We start from the raw sequence: 21,092 nt of genomic DNA, 5'->3' as shown, positions 1-21,092 counted from the left end.
AAAAAATATTACATTATTTTATTTATATTCGAAGAGACAAGCTTAGAGAAACGTGTCATAGACAAAACGAGGTTGAGGGCATTGCCCTTCTCATTCCCTCCAGACATGATTTCGTCAAATTTTTGTTTAGCTTTACAAATATTTTATTTAGTTTGCTCCCTACATTTTAAAAAAATTATGCTAAATTGACATCCTATTGCTGATATAAAAAATAGCTAGTATCTACAATTACTATTAGATATTTGTAATTTTAAAATTGGAGTCTATAGGAATTAACATTTAGAAAGTATAAAATAAATCTGAAGCCCTTTTTGACCTTTCAAGTTATATAAACGATTGGAACTCTAGACATCTAAGGAGTGCAAGACTAAATTCTGTAAGATAGGAACATTTCTCGCCGTTTCGTAGTAGTATTTCAATCAAATTTTCTGTAACTCCTTCAATCAAGAAAAAACTACAACTAGTGAATGCTCCTTATATTTTGAAATCAAATTAGACTAGAAAAACATTTGTACAAAATTTTCCCGAATGCCAATAAATGATAGGAACTGATAATTGTTAATGTTTGTACAATTTTTTGCAGTTGTCAAAACGGCAACTGAATTTACAATCAGTCACTCAATGCTTGTTACTATACCTCCCCACACCGTCCTTACCTCCATTGAACCAGGTGTTAGTAATTTCCTACTTATTTTCAGCTATTTCTTTTTCAACTTTGCTTAAATGGTTACAAGTATACCCCTATAGTACCAATTTTTTATGTACACAATAAACACCCCGAGAGCCCTCTTCAATGCTGGCAGAAGCATTGTTCAAGATGACAAATCGTCAGATTCAAAGACCAAGAGTTTATGCGCAGCTATACCTCATTCATCTCTCAAACAGATGCCATGTCGTTTCCGCCAGGAATAGTATCTCAATGCTGTGAAGAGAAAATACAAACCATCAATGTTAGATGACATATATATGAAAAGAAAATTGTTGGGAGAGGGGGAAGATAAAATTACCCGATTGTTCTAAAGACGGGCTCCGGCAGTACAAGTAAATGATCCACCGAGAACCCAGGCAGAGAAACTTATCAAGAGGACAAGATACATGTAAAAACTATCCCTAGGCACTACAAAGCTTCCAGAGTTATCGACGCCTTGGTGAAAACAGAAAGTACAAACGGTGCTTCTTCACCGGGGTGTATAGTAGTAGGAACTATAGTATATCCCTTTGGCTCAGGTTCCAAAACCATTTCACAGGATATTTCTCGTGAATTAACATAGTCTGTCCCACCAACTGATTCATGTAGGTATATATTGAAAGCAGCACGTCTGCCACGAGTTTTTAGTATCCTCATTCCAATGTAAAACATCTGTGAATCATGGCTGGATTGATAATTTCTAAAACCAGCTGTTGTTCTTGAAAATCCCACACCCTATAAATATCATGAAATGAAGTTTTAAAGAAATTCAAGGGAAAGGTTCTTTTCAGCAAATGCAGTACTAAATATGCAAATATCAGTAGTACCTGAGTTAAGGTAATGAATACATGAATTGGAAATGATGCATCTTGCCCAGTTGAAGTCAATCTGAACTGTGGATTTTGATTCCACGTATCATAATCCTGACACCCCCCGGCACTGTAACCACGCCATTGACCATGAACAGAATGACGCATCTCTGATGGGTAGATACGGCAAATATATATTGATCGAAAATGAATCTGAAAATCTTGCCAGGACATCCAGAATATGCCATCTTTTGACTGTTGAAAAAAGTAACAAATAAAATGGTTAATTGACGGTCAGCAACTGTTAATAACATTGGGTAAGAGAAAATAGTCAGCTCAATCATAAAGAGATGCTAAGAAGTCAAAGAATATGACTAATCCACAACAGAAAAGCATAAAGAACTACCTGTGGAACATGCTTCAGCTTGTGCTTTATCCTATCTGTCCACTCAGGCGACGAGTCAGACCAGGGACCATTCCACTCCACTTCATTGGCCCATGGATTTCGGATCTGAACAAGTTTATGACCATCCACGTCTCTTACCTAAAATTGTATGACAGAAGAGATCATTAAAAACCATTAGGATTGTCAGAGTGACTCTCCATAAGGCTTGAGTTGTTGGGTGAAGGCTCATGAATTGCCATGAATGACTATATACCAAACACTCCCTCACATAAGAAGCTTTTGGACTTAAAGCATGAATAATACACAACTCCGCTCTACTTCATGCTCAAATTCAACTCAAAAAAATAGAACAAAGGTAACAAGGATAAACTCCTGACTAACTCATAAAAGGCTTTGTTTCCGTGTCAAGGACCAACTCTCTTAAAAACTTACCAAGTTATTTAAGTGAAAGATTATTACTGGTTTTACATCTAACAATGATCGTGAATATAAAAATATAAAACATTATCCCATTACCTGCAGTATTGAGTATGCATGTCCTTGCACAATGCCACTAGAAGAGATGTGCACATCTGAACCTGATGGACTTCCTGCACCTAGGAGAAAACCTTCTTGCTTGAAGCGCAACAGTTGAGACCACAATCTACCACTTGCAAGGTCAATCTGGGCTTCACCACTCCTCATGTCAATTTCCTCCCCAGCACCCCCTGTAAGATCCACCAGAGCATCTTGAACAAGCCCACCTTCTAGTGCTTCATAAGAGCCATGCAACTTGGCATATGCCTTCTCCAATATGGAGACCCAAAGTTCATAGCCCTTCTTACTAGTAGCAAATGCAGGTTTACCCGGTAATTCACAAGGAATCCAATCATCAACAACAACAGGGATCCATTCACCCTAGATATCATGAACCAAAATATGAAAAGAACTTAGATGCTATTTATTTGGAAAATGTTATCTATCCAGTTACAGCATGAAAAAGAGATAAATAAAAAGAAACTAAAATCCGACTCTATATGCTTATTACCTGAACACAAAAGCAAACAGTGTAAATTCCCTCCTCGTTATAATCAGGAGTGATGATAACCTCTGATATACGTGAAACCTCTGCCAGAACAGCAACAGCACTCAAGAACCAACAATCACCTAAACGGCCCTGTTCAATATACATAACTATTAACACATTGCAAAATCTAAATACTAACAAAACATATGAGAACAACATTTATTTCAAAATTCTTGCTAGTAAGGTGTAAAACATGAGAGACCTGACAAACATCTGAAGGATTTGGAGCTTCTGAAAACAAGCACGGACGACAGTCAAGATGGTTTTGCCTGCCAATCTCACCTGGCCTCAACCACTCAGAAACAACCTGTATACATGAAACAATATAAAATTTGTAGGGGGGGTAATACAGTAAACTAAAAGATAATAATAAAGATAAGTACCTGCAACTTTGCAGGGGGGTTTGCAGGGTCCACAAACAATGAGTGATCATTGGGAGGAAATTCCTGATCAGTAAAACGTCTCTCTCCTCTAGCATAGAGAGCTTCTTTGATGGCTAATTCTACAGATAACATCCGTTGATTAATCTCTTCTTGTGTTTCTATTCTAGGTTTTCTATACTTCCTCGAAAAGGAATCAATATCCACCATCATGCCATCACGCTCTGACCTTCTTTTCCTCCCACTAGAATACTGTCCATCCCAATCTACGTCATCTCTGTCATATAAATCTACATCAGCAGGATCACTGTCCCAACCATCAACCTAGACACAAAATGTGCTAATAAGATTAGGCAAAGTAAACATGATGGCTAAAACACCACTTGTTATACTATTTTTATTTTTTAATAATAAAGCAGACAACAGGATGATGTTTAGTAAAGCATGATAAGAACATGTTCTACATGTTGGAGCATTTAGCAGTATTAGGAGGACAATTTATTTTGTTTCTATAATTTATATACATTGCTTTAAAAATTTCAATTCTCTTCTTTCATACAAGAAGGGAGAGGCAGGGAAGGAAGAAGCAGCATACCCTCGTAGGTGAATCAGCCCACTGCCAATTATCTTCAGGGGAATCAAGTGCACTGAAGTCCGCCGAAGCCATTGAGTTATAAAGAGAAGAAACCTCATCATCAGTTAAGCACCTTCCCCAGAGAAAAGCATCCATAATATGCATCTTAGATTCAACCCCTTCACTATCTGACCTACCAAATGCATCAATATCTGTTGGTGGCCTAACACCAACCCACACTTCTGTCCCCTGCTCCCAAATGCTGCTACCCACACACAATGGTAATCCACTCTGGTAGCCATCATATCCACCATCCAAATAACATGTTGCTTCACCTAAATCAGCATCAATTGACATTGTTACAATATGCCACCTGCAATATATTTACCCACACAGAACGTAAGAAACTACAACAATTATTGTGCATTGAAATAACATGGCTTAGACAGAACCATCCAAATATATAATGACAAACTCAAGCAATTGAGCAAATAATATAAGTATTTTGCTCTATAAAAATCTCCTGTATTTCAGAATAGACTCATGCAGTATAAATTTTGTTCAGTTGCAAATTTACCATGCCAAAATAGCAAAAGTCAGTCCTAACAGTCTTTAAAGGTAAAACTAGATATCTTTTGCATCTCAAGAAAGCTGGCAGAGATTGAAATTTAACTTTTGAATTCTTAATTATTGAAAAAATTGTGAAACTTCATCTGGAGAGAAGAATTGTAAAACAATTAATAAGAAATACTAAAACCATATAATTACCCAAATGCATTTGGATTAAAATTAGAATAACAAAATGTTATTATACTAAGAAGATTACTGACACACATGTGAAGATAACCTGCAACAAAAAGGTAAAACAAATATAACTGGGTAACTGAACCTGAACTTTAAAAAACAAACATATGATACATAAAATAAAGAGAGAGACCAAACCTTCCGTCTGCAATACTTGTTGTACTAATACTCCACTCCTTTGCAACCGTTGTTTGCCTATCACCTTTAGTAATCAATCTAAGCCCAACTTGTCCAGCCTCAATACCTTGTTCAGATCCAGCCACAAGAATTTCCCAGCAAATCTTCTTCTGAAACTCAGTGCCCAAAAGACAAACAGGACCAGATTCAGGTTGAATCATCAATGCAATGGAGAAGCTAACTTTTTGACTTTGACATAGACTGGAATCAATTGGACCACAATGTTTGCCACTGGCTGTTGGCTCATCATCAAGAACACATATGGCACCTGCCACTCCTGTCTGCAAAGATATCAAAATTTCAATGTAAATTAAGTAATCTCTAGAAGAGTCATCCTAATTATTTAAATTATGATACCACAAGTGGAGAATTAAAAAAAAAAGGCTGCTAATGGATTGCTATATAAATACCAATAAAAAAATGGGTATAATTTTCATGTCAGTGTAAATATTTGTATGATGTCATTCAATTAAAAATCACCTTAAATATAAATTTCAAGGTAATTATTAAAAAATCAACAAATTTACCATACATGACAATCTATGATCTGAAAACAATCAGACAGTAAAAAACATCTACACCATCAATGCATTATTCTAGTTAAATTCTTAAAAATAATTTTCCATCATCTTTTTTTCAGTGAGTAATCCATCAAAGATAAAGGTGAGCGCATGCAGAAATTTTAAATAGATGATTATCACAAAGAAAATCCAGTTAGCTGAAATGAGCTGGCGGGAATGGAACGAGTATGCAATGAATCAGAAGTTTACTGAATACTTTGGAAAGGAATAGTAATGTAGCGCCAAGGTCCAAGTTCACTGAAGATGTATGAAAAGAGAGGCAAAAGGTGCAATGTATCAAATTTGTTATAGGAGAGGGGGAAGAGAAAGAGAGAGATAGAGCTAACTGCCAGCCTGGCACCAGAGCATGAGGGAAGTGCATGTAGGGGGGAGAGAGAGAGAGAGAGAGAGAATATAAGCCAGAAAAAGGTGTGTAGATGTAGGCTTGGATGAGGCTTGGGCAGGGAGAGATTAGACACTCTTGAAACTGTCTAGGTGTCTTTTCATTTTTGTACCATTGTACACTACAGAATATACCAGGATCTGAATTTCCTCAATTTAGACCAGTTACTGCAATACAAATATTTTCATACTTAATTTCTTCCTTTTAGTCTTTCTTGCTTGCTGGTACCTATCAAATAAATTTGGTTTAATTAACAAAATTGATCTACTGAGAAACATATATCTGGAGAACAAATGAATAATATATTATAAAATTAAGACTCTTGTAATCTTGTTCTTTTACACACACACTTCAAACAATATATATTTGACTTAAAAAGCTATATTTATAAACTTCTATATTTATCAGATGGATTTGTTTTGTTTAAAAGATATTTTAAATAAAATAACATCAGATTTAACATTTAATTTTTTTAAATAAAAAATCATTAAATTAAAATATGTTAAAACATAGTTTACTACTTTTAAGGCTACAGAGCACTATTTTTTACATTATTTCACACAAAAAATACGGCAAATACCATAATTAAAAATAAAAATATTTACTTTTGTAATACTGTTTCCATCACAATCCTGCTAATTCTTGAAAACCAAAATGGGAATGGAAACCATTCCACTATTAACTACATCACAGATTATACATAAAGAGGATGATCATTCCATCCAATTATTTTTCTATTCCCATTGAAATCCCTCCAATAAATTAAACAGACTGAGAAAACCTGAAAAAAAATCCTGCCAATTGTTTCCACTAATCATTCCATCCAATTATTTTTCTATTCCCATTGAAATCCCTCGAGCAAATCAAACAGACTACTTAAAAAAAAAAACAGAAAAGATCCCACCAATTGCTATCAGAATTCAGAATAACTATCAAAGACAGTTAATAAACCTGAAGTGCACGCTGAGACAATTGTGAAGCACGAATTCTACGTGCAATGCTTGAAACCCTCTCTCGAGCAAAGGAATCATCTAGAACAGAATCGCCTCCAACTGCACGTACTGCCGCTGCCATGGCAGCAGCCTCTCTGCTGCTAGCATTAGGAATGGAGGAGAGCAGAGAAGCTTCTATCTCCTTCCATTTACGTTCCTCTTTTTCAAGTAGAGCCTTCCTCCTTTCTTTCCCTCTGCCCTCCTCTTCACGCCTCTGCATGAAGACTTCCTCTTCCATCTCCTTTTCTCTTATGTAACTAGAAAATTCACAACAAAATATTTAGATAGAAAAAACATGGTAAAGATACTATACATATTAATATCAGATAATCAGGATAGTACCTCTCCTGAATGATTTCAAATTGCCTGCGATCTTCTGGCATCCACTTCTTTATTTTCTTAGCACTTAAATCAGAAAATCCAATGCTATCAAGAAAGAGTCTCAGACGAACCTCATCCTACCAGGGAATGGATTATCATTGTCGCAAGAATAAAAATAAAAACTAGATATCATCCACTATATGCAAAACTAGATATCCATTACCTGTGCTTGTTCCGCCTTAGATGTCAAACCAAGCAACAAAAGCAAATAACCACCAAACTTGTCCCACATGTACACCCACTCAGTATCAATGGCCTCTTCTAGTGCCAGAATTCGAGCATGAGCACACATTACTCTTCTATGATCTACATCGCTGGTTGGCTCATGGCGGAATGTCCTATGATATCTTAATCTACTAAAGAATGAACCTGCAACTAATTCTTCATTTCTCAAGCGGTCTCTCAATTTCATCACATCAGCTCTAGGAAGCACAAAATTTCCTGCCCTATCACGCATAATGGTAGGGTCTCCAATCAAAAGTGCAGCAGAACTAGCCGACCTCTGTGGTGCTGAGTAGGTTCCAGATAATGCATTTCTGGTCTGCAGTGCAAGTAAATATCATTAATTTACAGTTGAATTGCATTGACAAATGCAGGAGTTCTTTTCCGACAATAACATTCAATAATCAACAAACAGATAAAGGGGAACATATTCATTAGAAAATATTTATGTGAGTATCAAGATTAAAGAGAATTGTTCAAGCAATCAACACATCTCCATTGGTTTAAGGTTACTTATATTAATTGTCAAGGTACTGAAAGAGATTATCATAAACTATTTTCAAAGCAAAGATGCATGCACAAGAAACACAAACATAGACTGATTGGTTGATGACATTTTATTTCATTAACAAGTTTTCTGATTCAAATGTAAATATTTTCAGAGAAGGGAGCTGCAGTTTGAGTTAGAAAATGACATAAAACAGAGAAGCTTGGAAAGTTTTTCAGTATATTATGTAATTCAATTCACTGAACAAACTCTGAATAGACTTCTCGTGTTTATAGAAACAGTTGAAATTCGGAACCTAGAGTTGCTACTGGTTATCAAGTCGGGTGTGACAAAATTAGCTGTTAATCTGTTGTAACTTTTTGTCACACGTTTGGCACATTGTCTCTGACACTAAGGCATTCAGGCAATTGTTCACAATAAAGATTGGATTCCAATGAGAAATTATTTCAAAAAGAAACAATTTAATAGGAAATAACATGCTTGAAACATGGTCAATGTATGAGAATAACATATCAATTTCCTCAGATAGTATCAATTCACTATGAAGAACTTTTCCAAACTGTTTATACAAATCCAGAATACTATGGCAAAGATTCCGATAAAACATGGACTATCTGTTAAAACAGGAAAAGCATGAATTACTGAATGCAGAAGATAAAACCAAATTAATTCAAACGCATAAAAGATTTCCAAAACTCAGGATGATTGAGAACAAAGTACTTTAAAATAAATACAGCCACATTTACAGAGTACTTTATAATCAGTGGAAAAATTTCTCACTACATTTGTAGAAGTATCAACTGCAGAGCAGTAAACCAAATTTTAGCAAGAACTTTGTTTCTGTAAAGGAAGAAAAACTTTGGCAACATAGACAGACATACATAGCAGTTGTAGAGAAGGCTAGAATGCCAACTGCCTACTACTCCAGAGTCCAAACAATGCTATGAGGACAAGAATAAATATAGATATTGGCCCAATAGGGTCCTGCAATCTCATTGGCAAATCTACTTACCTTTGTTGCTGATCTAGCAATTGCTTGAATAACAGTTTCCTTACCGAGGAAATGCACAGCATCTTCCATCATCTGTACAATTTTACAAAGGTTAGAACTTCAATTAGAAGGTATTTTCTGAAGAAAGAAGTTAACACATTATAATAAGCCAGTTTCATCAGACATTTCAGTGTATATAATGAATCCAATCATTTAAATTTTGAAGTAGCTTAAAAGTCAGTGCTGATCACAATGACTTCAAAGACCTTAAGAGTTAGGCAAGGACGAGATACAGCAAACCCAAATGAAACAACTAGGGTAATTGCTGATACAGCTGCACCAGCAAAGGGTGGATATATCTTTAAGCTTGCAACAACCCCCCAGCCTTCGGTTGCCAGGGCAATCCCATATAGCATGAGAAAGGCCACACTGTAAATAGCAGATACAAGCAGTGGATACATAAAGTAATAAATCAGATAACATGTAAATTCAAACAAAAAATTAACCAATGTATTTAAAAACAAAATTTAGAGTGTGGGGTAAACCTGACATTCTTTCCACAATCTGCATGAGCATCATACACATACACTGGCAAAACTCGAGGAGAATATACAACAATGGGATTTGAAAGCAGAACCTGGGGAATAGAAAGAAAAAAGAAATCACAAAGGAATAAAACCTCTGAGCAAAACAAAGATGAACTGATGAAGCATAAAAGCATTAGGGGTATGATAACATGCTGATATTATAAGATTGAAAATTAGAATGAGTAACTCACTGTCAATGCCCGTCCAGCAAGAAGAAAAAGAAATGAAAAATAACCAACTGATGCTCCAACAAATGGTTTACCTGAAAATAAAAGAGCAAAAAAGATCATGTTAGCACTTAGCAGATCAGCCGCTTTCTACCGAAGATATGCAAATCAATGCCAATATAATGGACTTGACTAGAACCTTCAAACCATCCAACAAGAAATGCTGCCAAAGCCAACAGAAAAGCAAGGAAGCAAACAAAGACCATCTGTGTCCGGCTCAAATAAAAATTGTTTGATGCCCAGTGGTGAATGGCACCAATTGCTAATACCATAAGAAGAAGAACCAAAAGAAATGCTACTCCTATCTGCAGTAATATGAAGGAAAGGTTCAGCCAAAGAATTTTGACCTTGGGGAAGGGGTTGTTAAAGGGACAATGAATTCAACACACTTACAGTCCAAGGCTTGACAACAACTATCAAAGCTGAAATAGCACCAAGCAGAAGCAAAAGACCAATTATAACAAAAATATATACACCACGAGAAAGTTTCCAATCATCATCCTTCCTGCAAATAGACAATTTAAAAAAGATCACACATCTATCAAACAGCAAAATACTAGCCTTCATTTGTCAATTTACCATAGATAAATCGACAAATACAAGAAAGTGTTACCTACCACTTGAGCAATCCACAGCAAAGTGACAGCACTGCTGGAATGCAGACTAAAGGAAGTAAAGCAGCTAAGAAATCACCGTTTGTTGGAACTTGGTCATCCCTGGTTTTGATAACTTCTAAATAAGACACCCCACAAAATGCCACAAGAATAACTGCAACAATAGTTTCAGAAATATAGATAATTAGATATCAGCAGCAACAAAAGCAATCTTATTCTTTTGTTTTTTTTTTTTTTTGGGGGGGGGGGGGGGGGGGGGTAGGCATTTGTAAATACAAAATGAGAAAATACCTGCAAAAAGTCCAATAAAGATAGCAGAGGAAAGGGAAAACCGATATGTTGCAAACCATGAAATTATTGGAAGCACACTCGTAACAACTAAACCAATTGCAGATGCCATTGCCCAGCCAAGAAAAACAGATGATGTGTAAGGGGAACCCAAGATTTTTGGATCACCATTCCATCCCTTGTATCTTAAATCGTCTAAGGGCTTTGCAGAAACTATTGCTCCCAAAGCCAGTACAGATCCAACAAATACTGACATACTGATAAGAAGAACAATACCCTGTAAAAGGGAATAAGACAAGCTTATGCATTGACAAGAAATTTAACTTAACAGAAAAAAAAAATAATAAATGCATAACACACCCTACGCAATGAATTCATGAATTAAAATAATTATGTACATATGTCATATCCTAGAATGAAAAACAAAGTGATCTATCGGGAGATAAAGCTAAGACTAAGAGAAATCACATATCAGGAGATAAAGCTAGGAGACATCAGAAAATATCAACTTATAGACACCCTGATAGTAAGTAGGAAAGGCATAATAACTAACCTCCTTTGTTCGAGGAATTCGATCATTTCCAGCACTTCCATTACAATTCAGGCGGGGAACCCAAAATTGGTAACCATTACAAATCCATATGGGAATGGCAACAGAAAGGCATGCCACCATTAGTGGCACAGTCAAGGATATACCGAGGAGAACAGATGATTTGCTGCATAAATTATATGATGAATAATTATAAAATGCAAACAAAGGCATAAGCAGTTATGCTGATACAAAAAAAGCATTCACATTCAATTGAAATGAGTTCAAAATTTAAAAGTATGAACAACTTTCAGGAATAGTAGGGCTTACCTTAAAAAGGAGAGCAACAATCCAACACAAGTGCTGAGTAGCCAAGCAATAAAACCATACTGAAGATGGTGAATTAGAGAGAGAGAGAGAGAGAGAGAATATGTTATTAGTTATTCATTTAAACCTCAAACAAATACTTTATCGGACATCATGTTATTGTATGCATCAACTAAAACAAGAGTCTCTTAAAAGAATAAGCAACAACAGACATATATAGCCAGGCCAAACATAATCATTAAATAAATTAAAAAGAAAACACGTGGGCTAAATGAAATCCCTAATTCTAGTTAACATTACAATTAATGAGTTAAAAAAACTCCCAAGGCAATCAGTACCCATTGGCTGTAGCTACCCCTCCAAGGAAAGATGACAAAATCAGAGGCGGAGGCACGGGGGGCTTACAGGGGCCATGGCCCCCCCAAGATTTTCAAACTCCCATAATATTAGGAGATGTTGTATATGGAAAAAATATCAGGGGGTGTCATAAAACGTTGTAGTGGAGGTTAATAGCAGCAGTTTAATCGGCCATTTCTTATTGGACACAATATACAGGGAATTTGTCATACTTTCTTTTAGTTTGGTTTAGCTGGTATTAGTATGTTGCGGTTTAGTTTTGTAATGGGTTCAATGAGCCTGGGTGTTTTTTGGTAGGACTTAGGATTTGAATTTTGTGTGTATTCTCACACTCTCAACCTACTTTGCATAGCTCACTATTAAATATATATAGGGTACAAAAGGGAGGGAGACAGCTGTTTACACTTACACAATACAGCTGTCTCCACAATAAAGCTGACTTACAAACAGCTACAATATACAAAACTAAACAAAAATTTAACACTCCCCCTCAAGCTGGAGCATACAAATCATATACACCAAGCTTGGAACATATAGACTGAATCCTAGTTCCTCTTAAGGACTTCATTAAAATATCTGTTGGCTGGTCATTAGAATTGATGAACTTAGTGATAATCTCCTTGGACAATAGTTTCTCTCCAATGAAATGACAATCAATCTCTATGTGCTTAGTCCTCTCATGAAAGACTGAATTTGAGGCAATGTGAAGAGCTGCATGATTATCACAGTACAACTTCATTTCCACCACTTCACAAAATCTCAACTCTTGGAGAAATTGTTTAATCCACATAAGTTCGCATGTAACCATAGTCATAGATCGATATTCAGCATGTGCACTGGATCGAGCAACAACAGTTTGCTTCTTGCTGTTCCAAGAGATAATATTTCCTCCAATGAAAACACAATATCCAGAGGTAGATCTCCTGTCCATGGGACAATCGGCCCAATCCGCATCACAATATCCAGAGACTTGAGTGTGACCCTTGTCTTCGTACAACAATCCTTGTCCTAGAGCTTTCTTCACATATCTAAGAATCCGCATGACAGCATTCCAATGATCAACATGAGGATTTTTCAGAAATTGGCTAACCACCCCAACAGCAAAGGAAATATCAGGTCTTGTAATGGTGAGATAAATGAGTTTCCCCACAAGTCTCCTATATCTCTCGGGATCAGGATAAATTTCACTTTGATCTGCCATGAGCTTCAGATTTGGGTCCACAAGACTATCAACAGGTCTACAATTTTGCATGCCTGTTTCCTCCCATGGACAGGAGATCTACCCCTAGATATTGTGTTTTCATTGGAGGAAATATTATCTCTTGGAACAGCAAGAAGCAAACTGTTGTTGCTTGATCCAGTGCAGAGGCTGAATATCGATCTATGGCTATAGTTACATGCGAACATATGTGGATTAAACAATTTCTCCAAGAATTGAGATTTTGTGAAGTGGTGCAAATGAAGTTATACTGTAATAATCAGGCAGCTCTTCACATTGCCTCAAATTCGGTCTTTCATTAGAGGACTAAGCACATAGAGATTGATTGTCATTTCATTTGAGAGAAATTATTGTCCAAGGAGATTATTACCGAGTTCATTAATTCTAATGATAAGCCAGCAGATATTTTGACTAAGTCCTTAAAAGGAACTAGGATTCAGTCTATATGTTCCAAGCTTGGTGCATATGATTTGTATGCTCCAGCTTGAGGGGGAGTGTTGAATGTTTGTATAGTTTTGTGTAAGGTCGCTATTAGTTTCAGCTTTATTCAGAGGACAGCTGAACCTTGTCATTGTGCACAGCTGTCCTCTCCTCTCTCTCCCTCTCTCTCTCTCTGTACTCTATATATTTGTGTATTGAAAGTAATGAAAAAGGTGTGGTGTGTGTGTGAATTTTCCCAATTCAAATTTCAAGTAAGTCAAAGAATCACGAGACCTTGTATAGACCCAACATAAGCTCAAATTATGGGTTTAAGAAACAAAAACAAACAAATAAATAAATCAAGCTTCAACACTTAACACACCAAAGTGATTTGAGAGTAGAGTTATAGTGGCTCGGGGCCACATCCAAGAGAGAGGGGGTTAATTCTAAGAGAAGAGGGAGGTCAAATGATTCAAAGAGGCTGAGACAATGGGGATTAGGGATTTCAGGTTTTCAAATTGCAGGTTTGGATCACAGGCTGCCCAGCTCAGCCCATCACAGACAGGCAAACCCAGTTCAACAAACTAGGACAATCCCACTTTTCCAAAGAGTTTCCCAATAATCCCACCCCAAGAGCTTATATAGGCAAGAGAATGGTATCATGATACCACCAGTAAAGTTAGCCTTCTCAGCTAAAACTAATACATGTGCACTATAAGAATGTATAAAACTTAAAAGACAAACTGCCGCATCAAAACCAAAAACATTATAAGGCAACAAAAGCACTTCCTATATTACAAATTTACAACAACTAGTCAAGTAGCCAAACATTAGTCAGCTCAGCAAAATAAAAAGTTGAAAATTAAATTCATCCATTTCAGTAGATGAACTTGGCATTTTTAATCCTAAAAACAGCCAATCTAGTACCTTCCTTGGTTTTGATGTCATGGACATTTCTTCTGCCGTAAGTGATCGAAGGAAAGCCATAATTGAACATATCACAGGAGATAACAGGAGCACCGCCAAACCAAACTCAAACTACAAGCAATAAAGGTTCAGAAAATATCAGAAAGAGCATTGTAAGGTTTAAACAGTTACAACCCCAAGATCAAACAAATGAAATACAGATAACAAGCTTCTAGAAATAGAAGTGTGTGTGTGTATCTTTCAGTCCCCCAAAACAAACCAGAGATATATTAGGGAGGGACTCAGCACTCACCTGCTGGTGTGTTGCATTAATAATTTTGATCGTTTTCGGACGAAATATGGCAACAATGATGGTTTCAAGTATGAAAATAAAACTAAACAGAACCCATGCTCGTTCTGGAGTACCCGTAATGTGATGCAATACAAGTCTGCACAACTGAAGCCACTTTTCAAGCCCGTGTAGCCTCAATTCTTCAGATAATGAAATTTGATTAGGCATGGCATTGTCAACACTGGTGTTATCAGTATTTTCATTATGATCTCTATCTGCATCCATGCTACTCCTTTGCAACAATGCCAGTATGGTTGGATCTAATTCTAAACTTTTCTCTTTTAACATCATAGCAAAATTAGGATCCAATCCTTTATCCTGTAATAAACTACTCAATTCTTGATCACCTTGTCTTGTCCTTTTCAGCATAGTTACAATTCTAGGGTCATTCAACCTTTCCTGGAATGCAAGAGCCAAATTCAAATCCAGTGTTTGTTGATTTGCAGAGTTTGATGCACTAGACTCATTCCCTTGACTATCAAGACCACTACTAGAACAAACCACCAAAGAATTATTGTGATCCAAATTTCTATCATCGGATGATGTTCCAACTTCTGGCTCATGAACAGCTGAGCGACAGGAGCTGCTATGTAATGCTAAACTTGACCTTCCACTATCTATGCTTTTATCGCTATTGATTCCATCCGGTAAACTAGTAGTTTGAGACAGGACATTATTCCAATTGCTCCCATCACCTGCAGCCATAGCCCTGCCAACTTCAATGACATTACCAAGATTACCAGCTTCAACACTACTACTTCGTTTCATACTTGAGCCACAGCCTTCAGAAAAGCTAGAAGAACTGTTGTGCTCCTTTCTACGGAATCCTTCTCTCAGACGAACTACAGTGCTTTGTAAGGCATCTCTCCTAGCAGCTAATGGGTTTGTGGCTGATAAATGGCGAGAAACAGCCGCTCCTAGCAGTACAGATGCCATAACAGCATAGCTGATACAGTGGCCTAAATACCTGTGAGAGGTGAAAGTAGAGAAAAGTCAAAAAGGAACAAACCAATAATACATGCAGTGGCACTAAGAAAAAGGTCTTTTTTCAATTTAAGAAACTAACCAGTATTGCACTCCAAAACAGATAAGAAACACACGAGATGTTCCAGCAATAAACAATGCTGCAACACGACTATCAAGAAGTTGAAAACCATACAGGCAAGCGCCCAAATTCCAGTCTACAGAACAAGAAGTGCACAGAAAAAGAGCAAATCAAATAACCAGAGATGAAAAGTGCACAAGAATTTTCTGTTTAACATTAAAAAAATAATACAATAAATACCAAGAGCTAATTAAATTACCAAGAATAATAACAGCAACTGATGTAATTGCTCCAAGCCAATTCTCCTCCTTTGCTGTTAGACCATATAAGATGGAGTATACTAACAGAACACATAGTGAACCAAGATAGAGCAGTACAAGATGGGAAGCCCTACAAAGACAAACAAAAACAATAAGAAGAACTTGGAGTAAGAAATCTTAATGAAATAGTACTATATGTCTAATCCAAATAAATATTTGAGAAGTAATAGCAAAATAAATGTCTGTCTCAGCTAGTAATGAACTCTATAAAAAATACCTTACAATTGTTTGTCTCCACTAGGATAGTCAACAATGAGAACAAGAACTAGAACATACCTTCTAGATTGCCGCGGATACAACTCATTAGGGTCTGGGGGTTCAGGTAAACATGCCACTGGACCTACTTCAATACAATCAGAATAAGCAAATTTGTAAGCCCTTCGCACGTATTCATCCACATCCAAGCCATTCCCTACAATGAATAATGGTAATAAGATTATACAAATAACGAAAAAAAAAAAAAGATAGAATCAAGCCAAAAGCAGTATACGTACAAAGGGACACCATCTACATCAAAAAGGAATGTCATCTATTACTATTATTATAACACAATGAAGTGTACCAAACTAAAGATGAGTGTTGTGTATGTAGGGACTAAAATACTATATTTTTTGTCACTACATGACAGTCATTATTAAATTTGATCCATATATTTTAGGGTAACTCAACTTCAATATCACAATATTATAGCAATAAACAGTACAGATAACATTGAAAAGGATTAGGAGCTATTTGAAAAGTTTCTTCACATAAGGACTACATTGAAAATGATTATCTTGTACAACAACCAAAAACATATCTTAACCTTTTAATAATAATCAGGAATAGCAATTTGTATATGAACTAAGTGATTCAAAAGCATACCATTAAACACCATTCTGCAAATAAATAGCATGTTGATTGCTAAAGCAATTGCAGAGACTCCAAAAAAGAAACCAGAAGGAGAATAGCGATCAGATGCTCGTGATCCAGTTGTAACATATACTGCACAAAGTTCATATGCACAAAGAAGAGCAACAGCCAAAAGAAGCAGGATTGCAACAGCCCCTGTCAAAAGAAAAATGCAGATATTGGCCATTACAACTATAACATCAACCAACATGAAAACGAAACTAAATCAATCATATAAGTTGCCCAAACATACTATATCTTTATAAAACAAGGTAAATATACTTTTCATGTCTAATATCTGTACAACACTGCTTCTTGGCCATATCATTCACCACTTAATACTAAACTTGGGCACTAAAAGAAAAGCAGCATAGAGAACAAAAAGAAAAAAAGATGTGCAGATGACAAGGACAAAATTTTCCGTCAATAGCTTTGACTGAAGACCTAATCAAAGAACATTTCCTGTTGTTTGTTGTACTATATATAACAAAATACCTATTTACAAGCAACTTATTTCACTGCTGTTCGAAAACAAAGAAATATTAACAAAAGCCTCACATAGGTTGGACAAGAAGAAATGTAATATGATATTAGCTTAGACAGCAAAAACTCTAAATGCCCTAGGCATTCTGGACAGAGTAATAACTCAAGCACAAACCCATGAGACTAGCTCACAGTTGAGGGACATATGTCAAATTATTTGAGCTTTCAGCTGTACGGCCTTCACTATTTGATTTTATTCAATTGCTAGCTCCAGATGATTCTCCAAAGCAGGAGCATAAACAAAAGAGCATTTCTTCCGCAAAACCACAGAAAGAAAAGGATAATCAGCAGAAAGCATGATTCACATGGCTCCTATCAACTTTTAACCTCACCTGATGCTTGTTTTCTCCCAATCTCATTCATAAATGATTGGGACACAATAGTAATTTCAAAGTCATATCTAGAGCATACTACATATGGCGTCTGTATCATATTGTTTCAACCTAGAGATTTCAATATTTTGTTACATTTTTTATCGATGATTATTCTCATTGAACCTAGTAATTCTTAACAAAAAAGGAACAAAAATTCCATTTTTAAAAAATTTAGCTCTGCTTAAAGTCAATTTGGTATTTCTGTTTGTACTAAGAAGCAAAAATGCCAGGACATTTAGATCTAATTTTAAACTTTTCTCTTTTAACAACATAGCAAAATTTGGATCCAGTATGTACACACAACCATCAACAATTTGTACACACATACAGAGCCTTTCAACAAGGACAATTGAAGGAACAACATACAGAGCAACTGCTGGGCTTTGTTGCAGAAGGGGAATCTTTACAACCAGTGTGTTGATTACAAAGATGCCTTTACGGCCTCAAACGGCCTCCTTAAGCTTGATAGCGTTGTTATGCAACAGGCTGTTCTACCTTATAAAGAAGCAGATCTTCATGTTGAAGTTGCGGTACTTCTCAGTTATATTTGGTTGTATATGCTAATGAAATTGTTATTACAGATGACGATCACAATGGCATTCATTTTATTAGAAAAATATAATTATAATTTTTCAATTTTGGACCAAAACTGGGGAAAACTCTGGTACTTCTAAAGAATTGATGTTGCTCAATCTAAGGTCAACAATACTATTCATCAACCAGTATGCCTTAGACATATAAAGGAAACATGCATGTAGAATGCTAGACCTAGACCTATTGATAATCCAACTGTTTACCTTCTGATTTGCTATGAGTGTTGTTAGTAAGTTTTACAAAATTAGGGCCATTTTTGTGTTAGAAGTAAAACACGCCACATCAATCTAATCTTATATTATATTATTCAATCAGTCTATTTCTATTTTACTTCTTTTCACTAACCAAGGCAATACTATCTCCTATAAACATGATCAAGTTATTAGTTTTAGGTCAATTTCTCAACTGTGGAACTTTGTTTGGCATCCAATACTTTCACCCTGCTGTAATTCCCAATTGTTCTCAATTTTTTTGGCAACTTTATGACCACTAACCAACAAGTCCAGCAACCTTTTTGACCTTTTTTTTTTGGGAACCAGGTTTGCACTGAATCCAGTAAAGCCTGTGCAATTTGTTCCATTTTTATAATGAGAATATCATAATAATTTTAACAATGGAAGAGTCATACATGACAGCAGTTACAGTTCTTCCCTCTTCTGTTCACTTTTTCATGAAACAGAAGACATAATCATCACATCCAAAGGCTTTCAATTGCTCAAATGATGGAAGATCATCGACAGAAAACAATCCACAACAGTAATAATACCAGAAACAGTCTCTACCTAAGATACAGTATTTAGAAATTTGGGTTTCATATTGAATAGAATATATAAGCTTAAAAACTGTGAACACGACACAAAATATGTTTTGTTAAATAAAAAATAGGCCGGAAAATACATACTTGAGCTTTGCCACTGAGTTCTCCACCACAGCATAATTGAATAAAATGCCAATAGAAGAGCAGTGCCAGCCATTATTACAGCCAAACCAATCAGGTCTCGACCCAATATTACAATCAACCAAGAGCCCCAAATGATAAGCACCAGAATTGGAGAAATAACAACTACCCATGCAGAAAGATTCAGGATACCACAGAGCAAATGGAGTTGAGGACCTTGCAAGATATTTGGCCATTTCCGAGCAAAGATCCAACTGAAATAGAAACAAATAAATAAAAATAGATGCAAAGAAGCCCAAAATAATTTTCCAAAATTCAGAGTACTTTAACTGCATGACAAAGCAGCATTGAAAACAACTTGTATTTCTTCTCAAAACATATGAGATAACATAGAAAGTCATCAATGTAGCAAAACTTGAACTCATTTGTTCTTGAAATACAGTCAAGAGGCCCAGAGCAACATTATGTGTTATGTTCAAGAATCCAGTTTCTATCACAGTGGATTCATCAAATATTTTAAAATTAATCACAACAGACCACATCAAAACAAGAAGTGAAATTACCCAATTTTCTGAACATCAAAACGTGAAGACGTTACTGACATGCATCTTCACGTGAATTCCGGCCAAATTACTTAAAAAAGGAGTGCAAAGTAAAAGAAAGTAAAGCACTCAGGACTAGGAAGCATCAACCTCAGGTACAGAATTCCCAAGTTACCGGCTCACACGGTTCAAAAACGGCACAAAACCACCATACTTGTAGACCATCATAAAAACCGAAAAAGCACCCCAATGATTCACACTTAATTCCCAGGTTGTTAAACAAATGTAGCTAATCAGTTATGCAATTCAGCGACAGTGCACAGCAGCCAATGCCAGTAAATATCAAATTATAAATTACTTTAAAACAGCTACTAATTTTAGCAACAGAAACAATATGCGTCACAAAAAATCAACAGCATTAACATTGCAGCATGGCAATTTAATCTTAAAACTACAAACAAACCCAAAGCACCAAGTCAAAACAGGTAAACAGAAACGCAGAATCTCGACGAGATACCTATAAATTCGCCAGGGCCTCCAATTCACAGCCCAAAGGATAAAGAACGACGCCAAGCCCAACACCGAGAAGAGGATCCCGCAAATCACGCACGCGAGGAGAAGCGCACGGTCCATGCCTCTTCCTCCTCCACTCAAACGACGCGCATGCACCTGATTACAGCCACAGAAAAAAAAAAAAAAAAACAGCGTTAATTGCGACGGTGCATGAGAATGCCGAAACGGAACGAACGGGTTTTGAACTTACCTGGCTGTTGTGAATTGAAATGGCAGCAACATAGTGGCGAATTCAGCTGAAATGAGCCATGGCTGAAGCAGCTAGGGTTTCAAAGTGAGGGTTGAAGGAAGCTAGGGTTAGTAATAGTAACAACAAAAATTGAAATTGAGAGAAGAAGGGTTTGTGAATTTGTTTGGGTCTCTCTTTCTTACAGACACACTCTGGGATAGTATAAAAGGATTAGTGAAGAATGAAGATTAAAACCCTACTACCCCCTTCTTCTTCTCTTGGCTCAGCTTCTGTCCACTATATCAAGTAAACATCAAATTAAATTCTCTCCTCTACGTATGAGAGAGAAAGTAAAG

General features: G+C 36.3%; 1 protein-coding gene across 1 annotated transcript; it reads right to left on the bottom strand.

Annotated features, from left to right (window-relative positions):
• Nucleotides 1–452: 452 nt before the first annotated feature.
• Nucleotides 453–21,092, bottom strand: LOC114413012 (calpain-type cysteine protease DEK1-like). Its single transcript, XM_028377158.1, has 32 exons — nt 20,758–21,092; nt 20,512–20,663; nt 19,456–19,706; nt 17,017–17,199; nt 16,429–16,564; nt 16,092–16,222; nt 15,854–15,968; nt 14,749–15,754; nt 14,457–14,567; nt 11,537–11,595; nt 11,231–11,393; nt 10,681–10,954; nt 10,393–10,543; nt 10,169–10,280; nt 9,915–10,080; nt 9,740–9,810; nt 9,507–9,598; nt 9,228–9,390; nt 8,983–9,054; nt 7,404–7,781; nt 7,202–7,317; nt 6,819–7,116; nt 4,866–5,185; nt 3,945–4,296; nt 3,353–3,673; nt 3,172–3,276; nt 2,931–3,059; nt 2,420–2,800; nt 1,904–2,041; nt 1,516–1,752; nt 1,008–1,423; nt 453–922 (listed from the first exon to the last, which is right to left on the bottom strand). Exons 2-31 carry the CDS (start codon nt 20,625–20,627, stop codon nt 1,118–1,120), a joined length of 6,453 nt encoding a protein of 2,150 aa, XP_028232959.1. The 5' UTR covers nt 20,628–20,663; nt 20,758–21,092; the 3' UTR covers nt 453–922; nt 1,008–1,117.

The sequence above is a fragment of the Glycine soja genome, chromosome 5 (assembly GCF_004193775.1).
Source record: "Glycine soja cultivar W05 chromosome 5, ASM419377v2, whole genome shotgun sequence".
Classification (NCBI taxonomy): domain Eukaryota; kingdom Viridiplantae; phylum Streptophyta; class Magnoliopsida; order Fabales; family Fabaceae; genus Glycine; species Glycine soja.
Note: the sequence above shows the minus strand (reverse complement) of the source record. Positions and strands in the feature narration are given on the sequence as shown.

Coding starts and splice junctions, on each gene's coding strand:
- LOC114413012 (XM_028377158.1), bottom strand. CDS start 20,627: ATGGACCGTGCGCTTCTCCTCGCGTGCGTGATTTGCGGGATCCTCTTC. Junction 7,318..7,403: donor CTAAGGCGGAACAAGCACAG/GTAATGGATATC, acceptor ATTCCCTGGTAG/GATGAGGTTCGTCTGAGACT. Junction 3,277..3,352: donor ACCCCCCTGCAAAGTTGCAG/GTACTTATCTTT, acceptor TCATGTATACAG/GTTGTTTCTGAGTGGTTGAG.